At 43.6% G+C, this 15,007-nt stretch overlaps 2 protein-coding genes across 17 annotated transcripts in view; one reads left to right on the top strand and one right to left on the bottom strand.

The window, feature by feature from the left end:
* Positions 1-3,373, top strand: part of LOC112228881 (ryanodine receptor 1) — a 72,314-nt gene extending 68,941 nt beyond the window's left edge. For 14 of the 15 annotated variants that reach the window (XM_042309652.1, XM_024394611.2, XM_024394607.2 and 11 more), the window contains 11 exons: positions 189-319; positions 434-476; positions 573-706; positions 865-925; positions 1,058-1,204; positions 1,292-1,426; positions 1,553-1,709; positions 1,846-1,910; positions 2,045-2,145; positions 2,234-2,285; positions 2,405-3,373. In XM_042309652.1, the coding sequence (XP_042165586.1) occupies positions 189-319; positions 434-476; positions 573-706; positions 865-925; positions 1,058-1,204; positions 1,292-1,426; positions 1,553-1,709; positions 1,846-1,910; positions 2,045-2,145; positions 2,234-2,285; positions 2,405-2,500 (1,122 nt within the window). In that variant the 3' untranslated portion in view covers positions 2,501-3,373. The remainder of the gene's footprint in view (positions 1-188; positions 320-433; positions 477-572; positions 707-864; positions 926-1,057; positions 1,205-1,291; positions 1,427-1,552; positions 1,710-1,845; positions 1,911-2,044; positions 2,146-2,233; positions 2,286-2,404) is intronic. The other variant, XM_024394602.2, reaches the window with a different exon arrangement.
* On the bottom strand, positions 3,326-11,685 carry LOC112228883 (tyrosine-protein kinase receptor UFO). 2 transcript variants are annotated; one of them, XM_024394614.2, is made up of 18 exons: positions 11,238-11,685; positions 10,677-10,884; positions 10,474-10,574; positions 10,210-10,392; positions 9,989-10,069; positions 9,580-9,891; positions 7,800-7,939; positions 7,542-7,686; positions 7,250-7,379; positions 7,061-7,155; positions 6,358-6,453; positions 6,134-6,211; positions 5,941-6,033; positions 5,684-5,805; positions 5,416-5,525; positions 4,557-4,716; positions 4,270-4,406; positions 3,326-4,164 (listed from the first exon to the last, which is right to left on the bottom strand). In XM_024394614.2, exons 1-18 carry the CDS (start codon positions 11,314-11,316, stop codon positions 3,699-3,701), a joined length of 2,736 nt encoding a protein of 911 aa, XP_024250382.1. In that variant the 5' UTR covers positions 11,317-11,685; the 3' UTR covers positions 3,326-3,698. The 2 variants fall into 2 exon arrangements, with proteins under 2 accessions (XP_024250382.1, XP_024250383.1); XM_024394615.2 differs by having other exon boundaries at positions 3,327-4,164; positions 10,677-10,834; positions 11,238-11,684.
* Positions 11,686-15,007: the final 3,322 nt, after the last annotated feature.

The following is a 15,007-nucleotide window of genomic DNA, read 5'->3' as shown; positions in this document are numbered from 1 at the left end:
CTACCACCAACTACGACATACTACTACTACTACTACTACTACACACTACTAATACATACTACTACAACTACAATAACAACAGACATCAAGTGTATCTTTGCCCCATAACAGTTTTTATCAAGAACACGAGTGATCTGTATCAGGACATAAACATCTGAATGACAACAGACAATGTGCGTTCCTCTCAGATCCCTCTGGTGATCTTTAAGAGGGAGAAGGAGCTGGCCAGGAAGCTGGAGTTTGATGGCCTTTACATCACAGAGCAGCCTGAGGATGATGACATCAAAGGCCAATGGGACAGACTGGTCCTCAACACACCGTAAGCAAGCTCCTAGAAGTCCACCTCTACCAATAATATTATATCATCTCCTTTCAGAAAGTGTGAGGAATTACAGCTTAAATGATGCACATCTTTCCACATTTCTATTCACAGTTCTTTCCCAAACAACTACTGGGACAAGTTTGTCAAGCGAAAGGTAAGACACTTTTTGGTCTTGGAGGCTCTGAAGGGATGAAGTTTGTTAAGTTGGTCTCTGGATGGAATGGCCCATGTTGTATGTCTGTGTGGCCAGGTCCTGGATAAGTATGGAGACATTTACGGCAGAGAGAGGATCGCAGAGCTCTTAGGCATGGATCTAGCCTCGCTGGACGTCAGTCAACAAACTGATAAGAAGCCGGAGGAACCAGACAATTCCACGTTGGCCTGGTATTAACCAATGCTGTTATTGCACACCTCTCCAATCTTGATAGGGGAGCTTTTCATGGTTTTTTTGAGCCACTTAAATGAACGGTATATTGTTAACCCTACTAGCCACATAAATACTAGAACATTTTGTCATTGAAATCCAATCCTATACTTTTCAGGTGTACATCTATTGACTTTAAGTACCAGATCTGGAAATGTGGAGTTGTGTTCACAGATGGGGTAAGAGGGATCAAAGATGAATAGCATTTTCTATATTTGTGCCGTAGATGTATTGGTTATAACAATCGTTCATTTTCATACTGTAGGTTGAAGACAAGCTTTATATGACTATTTCAATCTCTTCCCCCCCAGACTTTTCTCTATCTGTGTTGGTACACGATCATGTCCTTGCTTGGACACTATAACAACTTCTTCTATGCCTGTCACTTGCTGGACATAGCCATCGGTGTGAAGGATCTGCGTACTATCCTGTCCTCTGTCACCCACAATGGGAAACAGGTAGGGAGCTGAACAGTAACACCCTTCCAGCCTCCGTTTGTCAGTGAATGTGCTGCTGATAAGACTCATTCCCTGTCTCCCTCCTAGCTCATGATGACATTGGGCTTGTTGGCAGTGGTGGTGTATCTCTACACTGTAGTGGCCTTTATCTTCTTCCGCAAGTTTTACAACAAGAGTGAAGATGAGGATGAGCCGGATATGAAATGTGACGACATGATGACTGTGAGCCGGTGCTATGTTTCCTGCCAGCTCTATGCTGTACCATATACTCTATAGTCGTACAGTGTGTTTGAGTTTACTTACTACTTCTCTATATTCAATGTGCTCTCTTCCCTCCACTTGTGTCAGTGTTACCTCTTCCACATGTACGTGGGAGTGCGTGCTGGCGGTGGCATAGGGGACGAGATCGAGGACCCGGCGGGAGACGTGTACGAGCTCTACCGGGTGGTCTTTGACATCACCTTCTTCTTCTTTGTCATTGTCATCCTGTTGGCCATCATTCAGGGTAAGGCACCGTCCCTCTTATGCATTCCAAAACACTACTCCACCACTGTACAGTACCTCAAGCTAATGGCAATCTCGGATATCTAGTCATAATGTCATTCGACTGTAAGGGATGTGAGTTTGTGTGTTTCCTACAGGTCTGATCATTGACGCCTTCGGAGAGCTCCGAGACCAACAAGAGCAGGTTAAGGAAGACATGGAGGTACAGATCTTTTTTTTATTTAAAATGTTATTGAATCTTTGGCGTTCATCAGTTTTAGGTGAGTTTAAGTCAGTCACATAGTTGGGCACATACCACCATATTGCCTACTGTTTCTGTTTATTTGATTCTTGTAGACCAAGTGCTTCATCTGTGGAATTGGAAGCGACTACTTTGATACGACGCCGCACGGCTTCGAGACCCACACCCTGGAGGAACACAACTTGGCCAACTACATGTACGTGTTCTCCCTGTAATCAGTCAACAGTGTGTGTCCATGACCATCTGCCATCACGCTGACCTGCCGGTCTGTCTGTCCTCTGCAGGTTCTTCTTAATGTACCTCATCAACAAAGATGAGACGGAGCACACTGGCCAGGTGAGTCTGTCAGTCAGTCTTTGTGTTCGTGGCACCAAATGCCTCCCATTTTGTAGCCATTAATTTCAATTGGCTGTCTCTTCTTTTCTCCCTCTGTCCTGGTTCCTCTTCTGTTCCAGGAGTCATATGTGTGGAAGATGTACCAGGAGCGAGCGTGGGACTTCTTCCCTGCTGGGGACTGTTTCAGGAAGCAATATGAGGATCAGCTTGCATAACCATACTACTACAATTAGTAGGTTTAATAACATAGTAAACCATACTGAAATAGCTGCACTATACTGTATGGAAGAGAGTTGGACCCAAACACATGAAAACTAAATAACTGCATTTAGAAGTGTTTGTAGCAATGTCAAGTTGAACCATTCAGTGACAGTAATTCTTGAAATGTCATTGTGCACATGAATGTGGGAAAATACTCCCATTTGCCAACACCTACAAATACTCTCAATAATTAAGTGCATTATGCATGTCAATTTTGTAAAACTTCAGTGCCTAAATTATTGGAACAAACTTTATTAGTCGTATACTCCAGCAGCATCTTGATACTGTACCAAAACTGTCATGTTTGGTATAGTACTTTGATATCTCCTCCTACTCATAGGGCAAGAGATACCGGTACCAGATATACTGTAAACACAACTGGAGTATAGTTGATGGTACTTTATCCTTCAAAGCTATTTACACAACAGTCTCTTAGATAATATTTTACCAGCCCACTGGAAAAGCACTATAACCACTACATACAGTACAGTATTGACTTTAAATGCTCTTCAACTGCTGCTTTTCAACTGACAAGGTTTTTGCCTGAAATGTTCTTTGTATCTGTTTTAATTATGACTATTTCTCTCAACAGAACTGATGATGGTTACTGTGTCGTTGACGTAGGAACTAGGGTTTGTGTATTTATTTGTTTTTAATTTATTGAATGTATTTTAAGCCTGGCTAGTCTGAATGCCATGAATGCATTATTGTATCCAGTACATTGTTTAGTTTGAGGGAACTCGCTACTTTGTTTTCTTAAAACAAAAAAAATACTGGTTTATTAATGGGTTTGTTCATTGGTTTATTAAATAAAAGGCTTTGATGCACTTACAGTTTGATGTAGTTTCCTTTCAGTAAAGGGTTATACCAATTTATTACACAGTCCGTGCCAACGGACTAGTTGATTTGGTTTCTTAATATTCATATTGGGAAGATAAATATTTATCTAGCATGTGATTTGGTGGCTCCACATTAGTGACAATTGACTACAGTGTATACAGTATGTACACAACTGTTGAACCGTCCGTAACACAACCAATCCTTGATTTGTTTTGACCTTGTTAATTTGACCACCGTATTGTGGTGAACTTGTCTACTTTCTTCAGTATTTCTTCACAACTACTGGAAGTCCCTCTGTGAGCCTTTTAAACCTCACTTCCTGAAGACCCTCCGGTCCCATCCTTCTCCTTCCCTGTTGTCCTGCCCGTCCAGCAATAGAGAGGAGGTGGGGGAGGAGGAGCAGGAGGCCTGGAGCTGCAGGGTGGGGCTTGACGAGGAGGCCATCCAGCTCAGGCTGTCAATAGAGTCATTGAGATAGGGCTGGGCCTCGCGCTGAGGGCAGAGTACATAGCGATCAGCATGATGATGATGCACCTGGACGGTTTCCAGAGGGCCCATGTTCTTCTGGTAGGACGGGTGAGGCAGTCCAAAAGGCTCCCAGCCCCCCACGGCCCCCGACAGAGAGCCTGAGGGCTCCTCCATGTTGACGTAGAGCAGGTCATCAGCCTCCTCCTGCTCGGGCATCTCCTCCAGGGCTTTCTCCAGGTCACAGCGCAGGGAGGGGAACCCCGGGCGGTCCTTAGGACTCAGTAGCCAGCAGGAGAACATCAGGGAGTAGCTACAGTATAGAGGACATACAAAATTACCCAAAATCCAGATACTCCAGGAAAGGTACATTGGTTGCCTCTACTATACACCACTAAATACAGAAACAGGCACTCACATGGTGTCCAGGCAGCTAGGGGGCTGTTTGAGGCGGTTGCCCTGTCTAAGGTAGTCGTAGATCTCACTGTTTTCCACTCCAGGATAGGGCGTCTGTCCCCGAGTGGCTATCTCCCACATAGTCACTCCAAACGACCACTTCGAGAGAGGGAAATAAGCACTGTCACAAAAATAATGTACTTGTATTCATAACCCTTTGTTATGAATTCTTCTGCAGGATGTTAAAACCCAAATACAGTAGGAGTCATGGGTCACATAATGTAGCTGGACAAAGTTTGGATAGCTCACCACGTCACTCTTGGTGGTGTACACTCGGTCTGCCAGGCTCTCGATGGCGATCCATTTTACTGGCATCTTTGAAATGCGTCCTTGTCTATAGTAGTCTCCATTATAGATCTTCTTAGATAGGCCAAAATCAGCCACACACACAGTCATATTCTCGTTCAGCCTGCAGGACAGATATATACTGAGTGTACAAAACATTAAGGACACCTGCTCTTTCCGTGAAAGACTGACCAGGTGAATCCAGGTGAAAGCAATGATCCCCTTATTCTTGTTAAATCTAATTCAATCAGTGTAGATGATTTAAGCCTTGAGGCAAATGAGACAATGGATTGTGTATGTGTGCCATTCAGGGTGAATGGGCAAAACGAAAGATTGAAGTGCCTTTGAATGGGGCATGGTAGTAGGTGCCAGTTGCACCGGCTTGTGTCAAGAACTGCAACGCTACTGGGTTTTTCACACTTAACAGCTTCCCGTGTGTATCAAGAACGGTCCACCACCCAAAGGAAATCCATCCATCTTTACACAATTGTGGGAAGTATTAGACTCAACATGAGCCAGCATCCCTGTGGAACGCTTTCGACACCTTGTAGAGTCCATGCCCCAATGAATTTAGGCTATTCTAAGGGTAAAAGAGGGTGGGTAGAAGTCAATATTAAGGTGTTCTTAATGTTTTGTGCACTCCGTGTGTGTGCAGATGAGCACAAACAACGTAATAGCAGCGTAAAACAGTACCGTTACTTGTATCACTCAACATGCTCAACTTGCGTCACAACCGTTCTCTCAGACCATCACAGAAAAACATTGAGGAGTATGTGTGAGAAACAGGAGGACACGGACAGAACAGAGAGGCGAGAATCCCCACATGCAGTTTCGCGCTGCCAGGTCTCTATGGATGAACCTCTTGTCGCTCAGGTACTCCATTCCCCGTGCGACATCTGTCATGAACTTCACCAACATCTGAGACGGCAGGGACTGATGAATGGAGACAGAGACGATAAGATACAGACAGGGGGTGCTATACAGCAGCACAAATGGAACACGCATTGAAAGGAGAAAAGAGCACAACGCTACAATTTTTATTTGTGTAACAAAAAACCTTTCCCATCTGCGTGGGAGGGAAGGGAACTGACCAAAGGACTGTCCCCGAGTCGAGAGTAGAGCAGGAAACTGTGCAGATCCCCGTGTTTCATACAAGGCAGGATGACGACAGGGGATGGGTAGCCTCCCCTCTCTACCGTCTGCAGACACACTCCTACGGGGAGGATTGGGGAAACAACCGAATGAATCTAGTCAGGCCTACTTGGTAACGGACACTTGGGAGACAAAAACGGCCGCGTGTTAATAGTCGCTCGATAAGTGACAAAACAAAATCAGCCCAGTCTCTCACCGAGGAGTCTCATGACGTTGGGGTGGTCAAACTCCTTCATACAAGCAGCCTCCCTGAGGAAGTCCTCCATCTCGGTGCGAGTGCAGATGGAAACTACGAGAGGGAGAAGGAGAGGGTGGCTGAGGTCAAACTGACACATACTGCACCATGGGAGACGCACAATGGGGACATCCGACACTGTCCGATCACTCACTCTTCATGGTCTTCACAGCCACTTTGAGGACAGTCTCTTCATGCACCAGAAGCCCTTCCATGACGGAGCCAAACTCCCCTGCAGATCAAGACATGGACGCGTTGTTAGTCCGGTGGGTTGGTGTAGCTGGGGATCTAAGCCTCTTAAGGCCCTAGGATGTAGTAGTTCATGACTGACTAGGTGACAGTACATAGCGTATGACGAAGGCTTCAGCCGGAGCTCACCCTCGCCGAGGGTCTTGCCCAGGGTCAGCTTGTGTCGGTCCACCATCACATCCTGCAACTTGTGCTTCAGCTCGTCACTGATCACCAGGCTGTTCACTGCGGACAGGGTTAATACTCTCTCTTACACAGAAACAGGGATTCTTAAAGCATGAAGTATTGGAAAAATAACTTGAGCGTTATTCCTCTCCCACTGCCTTTAAACAAATGAGAGATTCCGTTTTGAAGAACAATGCAGAATATGAGTCCATTATTGTGAAACTGTTCTAGGCTTACAGTCTATGTTTTCTCTTCCTGTTTTGTCTTTTCACAACAATGTGTCGAAACAAAATGCTCTGGCAACAAAACACATCCCAAAACTATGATTTAGAACATTTCCCATTTGTCCTGAAATAAATGTAATTCAATATTTGGAAGCCTTTGTCCTCTAAGAATAATAGCAGCGTGACTCTGCAAAGATTTTAACTCCATTCTCAAACTAATTTCTCTGTGTTCTCCAGCGGATTGTGTTGTTAACAGCCAGATCCTGACACCACTCTGCCCCCCCCCCACCCCCACCACATCTGGCACAGAACAACATTGAGCAAACGGATGAAATCTGAGCTTCAACATCTGTTCCTGAACTCCCACACTTCATGACACACCGCTTGGTTCCAAGGCGTTTACCGGTGACTGTTCCTCTTACGTCACTGGCATGACAACTCACGTGTGGCTTCATTCGACTGGTGATTGTAGGTGCGTCGGGCGCTGTATCTTACTACGAAGTCCCCACCGCCGTTTCTCATAGGGTCAAATGTTTTCCTGTTGCGCAACACAAACACACAGGTGTTTTTAATTGATCATCGAACCGGAATGACGACAACAAAAGAATACAGGGAGACCCATAGGTACATACCCAAAGCATGTCTCTCTTTGACGCAATATGATTGCATACACCACGATGAACCCTATCAAGGCCAGACCGACAGCAATCCCCATGATCACATACCACCAATGCCAGGAAAATGCCTGATGTGGGGAGAGATCTAAAAAGGCAGGAAAGAGAGGTATGTCAACTATTACACAGACACTAGAATATGCTACCTGATGAATCAACCTAGAACATTTGGAATCTCCTGCCGTTTTCTCCTCTCCTTTTGGCCCATCCCAACCATCCTACTGTCTCCCTCGGTTTTGTCCAGACTCACCAGGCTGTTTCTGTTTGAGGGTTTGGACAGGGCTCCAGGGGCCACACCCTGCCACAGTACAGGCACTCACACTCAGGGACACACTGTCCAGGAGGCTGGATAGCGGGATAGCTAGCTCAGAGGACTGAACTGACTCCATAACAGCCTGAAGCAGGAAAACAAAACAACAGCAAAGATACCCATTACACTCAGAGAGAGAGAGAGAGAGAGAGAGAGTCTACAACATATGTTTACTTTGACAACTGTAACATGGGTTACCTTGGACTTGTTAGGGGTTCTGTACTCCACTCTGTACCCTAGTATCTGGCCATTCAGTCTGCCTGGTGGCTTGGTCCAGCTGACAATAACCTCTGTTCCATTAAACAGTCCACTCACATTGTCTGGTGCTGCCTCTGGTACTGTCAGATCCATGCCAAAAAATGAATAATGTTTACAACATATCAAATGACCTGTAACACACACTACCAGACTCATGCTGTTAAAAACCAGTGTGCAAAGTTCTGTGCGTAAAATTTGATCTTATTAAGAGAACAATGTAAATAAAGGCATTTTTGTCACGTTGTGAGTCTTAGCGTGGGCTGCGGCTGGGGCCTGTACTGGACCCTGCCTGGTGATGTCATCGGTGAGTGTTCCACTGCTGATCGTTTCCATATGTGGCTCCACCCCGGCCAACAAAAACACAAGCACCTTCCCCTCTCCCTCCATCTACCCGGCTCTTTCTCTCTCTCGCTCACTCCCTCAGCCTGCACCCCTCACTCCCCTCTACCTCTGACCCAGGAGCAGTGGAGAGAGATGTAGATGGGAGGGATAAGATATTTTTACTTTGTGGGGAGGTCGGGAATATAGCTCGCTCCCACACAGACACAGACACACACACACACACACACACACACACACACACCTTACAGGTCTGTGCCACGTCATGCGCGCATGTTATTTTCAGATAAATAGGACCGACAAAAGCAAAGACTCTAAATGGTTTGGTTACGCTTAAGCACTAGGAGTCATGAGTTATCTACCGCATGCAACAACAACAACAAAGTGTTTGAAATGAATGAATTTGACAGTGACGGTCAGCATCGTTTAGCTAATGGAATCAAACGAATCCAAACATGCATTCTCCCAGCACAAGAAGGGTGTTTTTCTTTTAAGCCTGACATCTGGTAACCGATTTGATAGAATGGAAAATTCTTTAGCGGTCAGTTGATGGTGTGTTGATGTGCACTACACCACTGTGAAATTGGCTGTTTCCCCCTTTTCCCCTTCTCTCCGAAAGTCTCTCTTTCTATTTCCCTTCTACACAAACATGTCTACATTACAGACTGCGGAAAGCATGAGTTGGCATGGAAAAACCGCTTCTCCACCGGCCATAATTCAAACACACTGCGGCATTATATGGACACAGCAGGATTGAGCCACCTCTGCCAAACCATGAATAGAGAATGCTTAATCTGTTTCCCTCCTGCCCTCGGTACCTCCTCCTTCGCTCAAGCAACTTTCTCAATATAGAAGTTTATATTTTAAAACACTGAGGATGGAGAGAAGGGTGTTCTTACTGGCAAATGTGACTGTCTGTTGCCAGCTCAGAGGAATAGCACTGAAAATCTTGATTTAACGTCAGGTTCCATCCATCTGGCCCTTTTCAGATGTATATTTAGAATGAAACGCTAGACCCCTCTGCTTTTCAAAACCATAAACCTGTAACTCTTCTGTCTGTTTGATCAAAAACACTTGAGAATCCTTAACCAATTCCCAAACTTTGTTTCTTCTTTCCAGAACAATCTTTGACCCATAACCAGCCTAGCTTCACAGTCACTCAACTCTCGTTGTTCCCCCTGTAGGTCACTGACCTCTGCTACATAGGTATCGCACTTTAACATTAACTCATTGTACTGTAAGTCACTCAGGACGAAATCATCTGCTAGAATACCTAAGAGTTGTAGATGTGAATACATAACAAAATACATTATCAGTAATAGAATTGCTATAAACACACGCTGATGGGGTGGCGGGTCGAGGGCTGTGGCAAACAGCTTACCTCCTTCAGATGTGCGCAGTGTTACCCATGGTGTCCAGGGGGAAGCACCTTGACTGCTACGGCAAGCCACCCTCACGTCATAGGAGGAGTAGGGCTCCAGGTCTGGAATCAGGTGTCGAGCAGGTGGTACATTTACATTCTGATTGTGGACCAGGTGATTAAGCAATACAGTGCGGTCAGGACCAGATGGAGCTGCCTGTATAGAGCACACAGAGACAGGATACACCCCTCCAAAGCCAGGCTCCCAGGAGATCAGCAGGGAAGAGATGGTAACCTCTACAGCCTGGACTTCATGTGCCTGGGAGGGAACCACTACACCCAAGACAAGAGAGGTAGTCATGAATGAGGCCAAACAAATCAACATAATCATAAGTTGTTTACGTTGAATGACTTCCCTGTTGGTACGGACCTGTCACTGTTCCCGAGGCTGAGGTAGCCACACCTTTACTGTTGTGGGCTTCACAGGAGAAGCTGCTTGTATGGTTGAGGCCTAACAACAGGGATGCAAGGAGGTGGTCAGTCAGACGGACAGAAAAGCAAATAGACAGTTACAGAATGCAGGTTTCAATTTTAAGCCTGTATAATGTGCTGTTTGTAAGCAAAATGCAAAAGTAAGAGAAAAGTCTTTACCTGTGATGTTGCGAGTGGAGGGCGAGTGGGATACAGGGTCCTGGAGCGTGTTGAGTGGTCCTCCATTCTGCAGCCAGATGATCCTGACAGGTTCTGGAGGCCCATGGGCCATACACTGCAGGCTGAGGCTAACATTAGCCACTACTGTCACGTCATGAGGCTCCACTGAGAAATGAGGGATTCCTGGAAAAGACGATGAACTGTGAGTAAGATACTGTCGAAAATAAAAAGACAGATTATTGAAGAGACAGAGAGAAACTCTACCTTCTAGCTGAATGACCCCTTCCTGAGACATCAAGTCCTTCCGCCCCACTGTTGCCATGCAACGGTATCTCCCAATGTCTGACAGTTTCACATGATCAATTCTGATGACAGACAGACATATTACTGTCACTGAAAAAAAAGATAAGTCAGACCAAGAATGTGTGACAAACAGAGAGAGAGAGAGAGTCATAATTGAGAATGACCTGAGTTCACTGAGGGTCAGCCAACTTCCTTCAGTGACAGGCACTTGGACTTGATTGGTGTCAGCGTAATCCAGGGATTGACCGTCCCTAAACCACACCACATCCGGAGGTTCCTCTCCACCTCCATCTCCCCGGAGAGTACAGAGCACCTGCACCGGCTTACCCAGGGATGAGGTTACATTGGCTGGGCTCTTCACAAACTGAAACACTTGATTCAAAGGACACCCATTAATCTGAATGTTAAACTGACATTCAGTAAATATGGTCCCTAAATTAGATTAATGAATACCAAGTTCACTCGGGGAAGCATGAGTTAAGTTTACCATTAAATATAGCGTAAAATTGTCTTGTCAATCAACTGTAATATTAGACTAACCCTATATACCTGCCTAAAATGTTCATAAGTAAGATAAACCGCAGTGAAAGAAAAGAACATACGTTTTTCAAATAATACAATTTATGTTTTTCAAATGATAAAACATACGTTATGGTCATTTCTGAGAGGTCATTTATATTGCTAAAATGACGACATAATCTCTGGTATCATCAATGCTGACTCACCTGGCACAAGGACCACTGTACCTATTATACCCATCAACAGAAGAACAAATAACTGCAAACACCCTCTGCTGCCCTTCATCCTCGTTCAGGTTTGCTCTTGAAGAACAAGATTGGTCTCTACTACGACTAAAATTATGCCTCAGACAGACATCTTTCCATCCTTCCAGGCAAGAAATGAAATTTTTCCTCGCACAGTATCCACGTTAGACTATTTCCTTAAGGTTTCAGACGCTTTCCAAAAAGTTATCCTTGAGAGTAGACTATGCCATTCATAGCAATTATTGGAAAAGTTTTTCTTCTTCCAGGAGTCGAATTTACGATATAATCTACTACTGCTGGATATGATGTAGCCTATCCCCGAGACTGAATTTAGTTTAATAAGCAAATAGTCCGCGAGTATTAGGCATGTCTCTCACGATTGAATTACTCATAGGGAAAACTTTAGCTCTTGACTAGCTCAACTGGCCGCAAGATGGCGCTATTATTCCATTGCGAAATAATAGCGCCTTCCTGCGGCCGGTTGGGCTAGCTCTTGACATTTTCCCCCTGCATTACTCCCTCTTCTTCATTCACATTTCTGACTTTCATGGACACTTAACCGTTGAAGAAATAGTACATTGAGAATAGTACATACTTTTAGAGAATTTGTTCCGCCCCAAGCATACATTACATACTATGAAGAAATAGTTTTTCTATTTATCTGATGTTGGAAAGTATGCTGTGTTCGTAACCAAATGGGATGTGGGAATTTACCAGTTGGGAAGTCGTAAATACCAGTTGGATGCATTCAAATGGTCTGAAGTCTTTTAGAAACGCTGATTTGTTAATGGCAAACAAGCATTATGTCAATAAAATAAATATAATTTGAGATGCAAATGTCCCTCCTGGGTAAATCCATTTAAATTCAATCACTTTTTGACAGCACCCCTTTTGATTTGAACGAAATCTTCCATACATATTTTGCCCATTTGTAGAAGTGCTCAGAAAGTGACTTTTTGGACCTGAATGACAAAACATTCAAAAAATAAAGGTGCTCAAAGCTCACCTATTTTGCGTACCCCACCATACCATGAGACATCCATGTCTTCATCACTGGAAAAGATAAACGGTTGATATTGATATAATTTAAAAGCTAAGAAACAGGGTTGTCAAACTATTTAATAATTTGTTGATTTTTTGGGGTCATTTTTAACATTAAACGTCAATTATCTAAAAACCTGTAAACTCCAATTGTTTTCATTTTCACATATATTGTAGCTTAGACCCTATTTTACATCATCTGAGGTTTTTTGTGTTGTGTTGCCATTGGTTGACAACATTCTCAAATACATATTTAGGCTGATAAATTTACTAAAATGGGAGATATTAAATGTCAACTTTCGAATTGCACCACAAAGATAGTTGTTGGAGGTTCACACATCAGAGAATGTTGACTTGGATGGGAATATTTGTTTTAAATTATACTGTCAATCCTCCCTATTGAAATCATAGAAATATAGACATGACCATTAAAGTATAAATTAGACTGTGGGAGGACCGGTGGCCATCTTTGTGGCAGTAATTAGAAGTTAAAATTTCAATTCAATTTAAATGTCAATTGTGTACCAGCTATAAATTGCAGTGGTCTGAAGGGATATGTCCATTCTATGAATTATATTTCTATGATTAAAATGAAACCCATACTGTATTCAAGAGCATGATGTGTCTCAACCGATGGCAGGCACAACACAAAACAATATGAGTTTATGCGTTCTTAGATCATTTACGTTAAAGGTTTAAAAAAAACATTTTCATTCAAAAACATTTTCTTTAAAGAAATTATACAATAGTTTGAGAAGACTGTTTGCTAGCTTTTAATTAAATAATATCAAACACAACGGTTTATCTTTTCCAGTGATGACGGATGTCTTATCGTATGTTGGGGTAGGGTGAATTTGGAAATGGTGGGACATCATATAAACTGGGACAGTTTAATCCTGCCGTGTTTATTTCTTGGTCTGACAAGAGAAAATCTAAACTATTGTTACTAAACCACATGATCAAAATTCCATCACTTCATTGGTGTGACATTACAGAGGGGGGCACAGCAAGCGTCAAACAGGAAGCTCAAGGTAAGGCTTTTTTTTTCTCTTTTGATGTTAATGTTCTAAAACTGTCCAAATATCGCACTGTGCATACTATGTACTGCTGCATCAAAATATATAGAACATTGCCAATATTATGTTTCAATTTTGTAATTCAGTCATTTTCTTTGTTCACCAACCATAGCTAGCTAAAGTAGGACAGTATGGAGTAGATAAAGTGGGACAGCATAATACGCTTTTCCAATGGAGAAAAGAGATCCAGTTTTTATTTGAGACCCCATGTACTTAGATTAGTCAGGGCTCTGGTTCTTGCAGTGCTGTTTTTTTTAGTTAAACCTCTTCAAACATCTATCCAACATATTATCCCAACACGTGATACATTTTTGAAATCCTCAGAAGTTTCCTAAACACACAAAAGTTTATTGAATTGTCATTGGGGTACAATTAGGACTAAAGTAGTGGTGTCCCAGTTTAGCTAACCTGCTGTCCCAGTCTACCACATGCGAATTGAAAATATGGTTTTGCCTCAGTATACACAAATGGGTGTGTCATGCCTCCTGTAAATATGATATCAAAATGTTTTTTTAATTAGAAAACATCTTGATTTCAGAAATGTATCATGTATTGGGTTAATATGTTAAATAGATGTCGAAAGAAGACGGAAATGCAAAGTGTCCCACTTATTCGTAATTCACCCTGTGCAAAATGGGTCAACTTTGAGCCCATTTTATTTCCTAAATGTTTTGGTATTCCGGTACAAAACGTAACTTTCTGACCACTTATTCCATGTGCAAACATGTATGGAAAGTTTTGTTTAAATCAAAAGGGATGCTGTCAAAAAGTGATTGAATTCAAGTGGAATTTCCCTCCTCATAACTAGCCAGTTTGTTTCTAACATGTGGAAACGGGGATTGTTCGACAATGCAGCCGACAGTGAAGGCGACTGCTGGCTGACTGATCTACAATGCCGTGTTAAAAACAACTGGGAACTTGGAAATCTCTGACTTCCGACTTCGGTGCGTTCAACACAACATGGGAACTACGAAAAAACACGAGCTCCGACTGGGAGAAATCGTTTTAAACGGTCATCCAACTCAGAATTCCAAGTCTGGAACTGGACCTGAAGATCCCTGACAAGTTCCCAGTTGTCTTGAAAGGACCATAAACTCAACTCCACGTCATACGATGGAGTTCAGCGGTGACGAGTGTGGGCGGACTGCACCCCCGACTACATCGAGTCCCTATCTGTCGATAGTACAAATTTTCATTCTTTAATGCTTTCTTTGTACCTATGCTTGTCCTGTGTAAATGCAAGCTTTTCTTTGGGTGCTGAAAGCCGAAGTTTTTGATAAAAGTAGAGGTTTATGCAACGTGTAGTGGTGTAAATTGCAATTAAGGATGTGCATGACAGATGTTCTCTCTCTACCATCCACCACAGGCATGCAATCTCCCCACATGAAGAGGAACAAAGGGACAAATAGTCCAGTGGACTGTCTGCACCTTGGCACCAGCCATGATGTCCGGGCAGTGAGGGCTGTGTATTTACTGATGAGAAGGGCTGCTGCTTCCTCTGCCATGGCTTACCTGGGTGCATTCTCTGCTAACTCTGACGCAAGGCCTCCTGACCTGCCGCCCAACCACAGACTTCTCTGACCTGGGCTCAGCAGGGGTGCACCACTCCTGCAA

The sequence above is a fragment of the Oncorhynchus tshawytscha genome, linkage group LG30 (assembly GCF_018296145.1).
Source record: "Oncorhynchus tshawytscha isolate Ot180627B linkage group LG30, Otsh_v2.0, whole genome shotgun sequence".
Taxonomy (NCBI): domain Eukaryota; kingdom Metazoa; phylum Chordata; class Actinopteri; order Salmoniformes; family Salmonidae; genus Oncorhynchus; species Oncorhynchus tshawytscha.
The sequence above is the reverse complement of the archived record's forward strand: the minus strand, read 5'-3'. Positions and strand labels throughout refer to the sequence as shown.

Bases quoted from the DNA above. Each gene is read 5' to 3' on its own strand.
- LOC112228883 (XM_024394614.2), bottom strand. From the start codon at position 11,316: ATGAAGGGCAGCAGAGGGTGTTTGCAGTTATTTGTTCTTCTGTTGATG. The intron at 7,687-7,799 runs GTAACCCATGTT...TTCCTGCTTCAG, and splicing joins GAACCCCTAACAAGTCCAAG to GCTGTTATGGAGTCAGTTCA. The intron at 5,806-5,940 runs GTGAGAGACTGG...TCCTCCCCGTAG, and splicing joins CAACGTCATGAGACTCCTCG to GAGTGTGTCTGCAGACGGTA.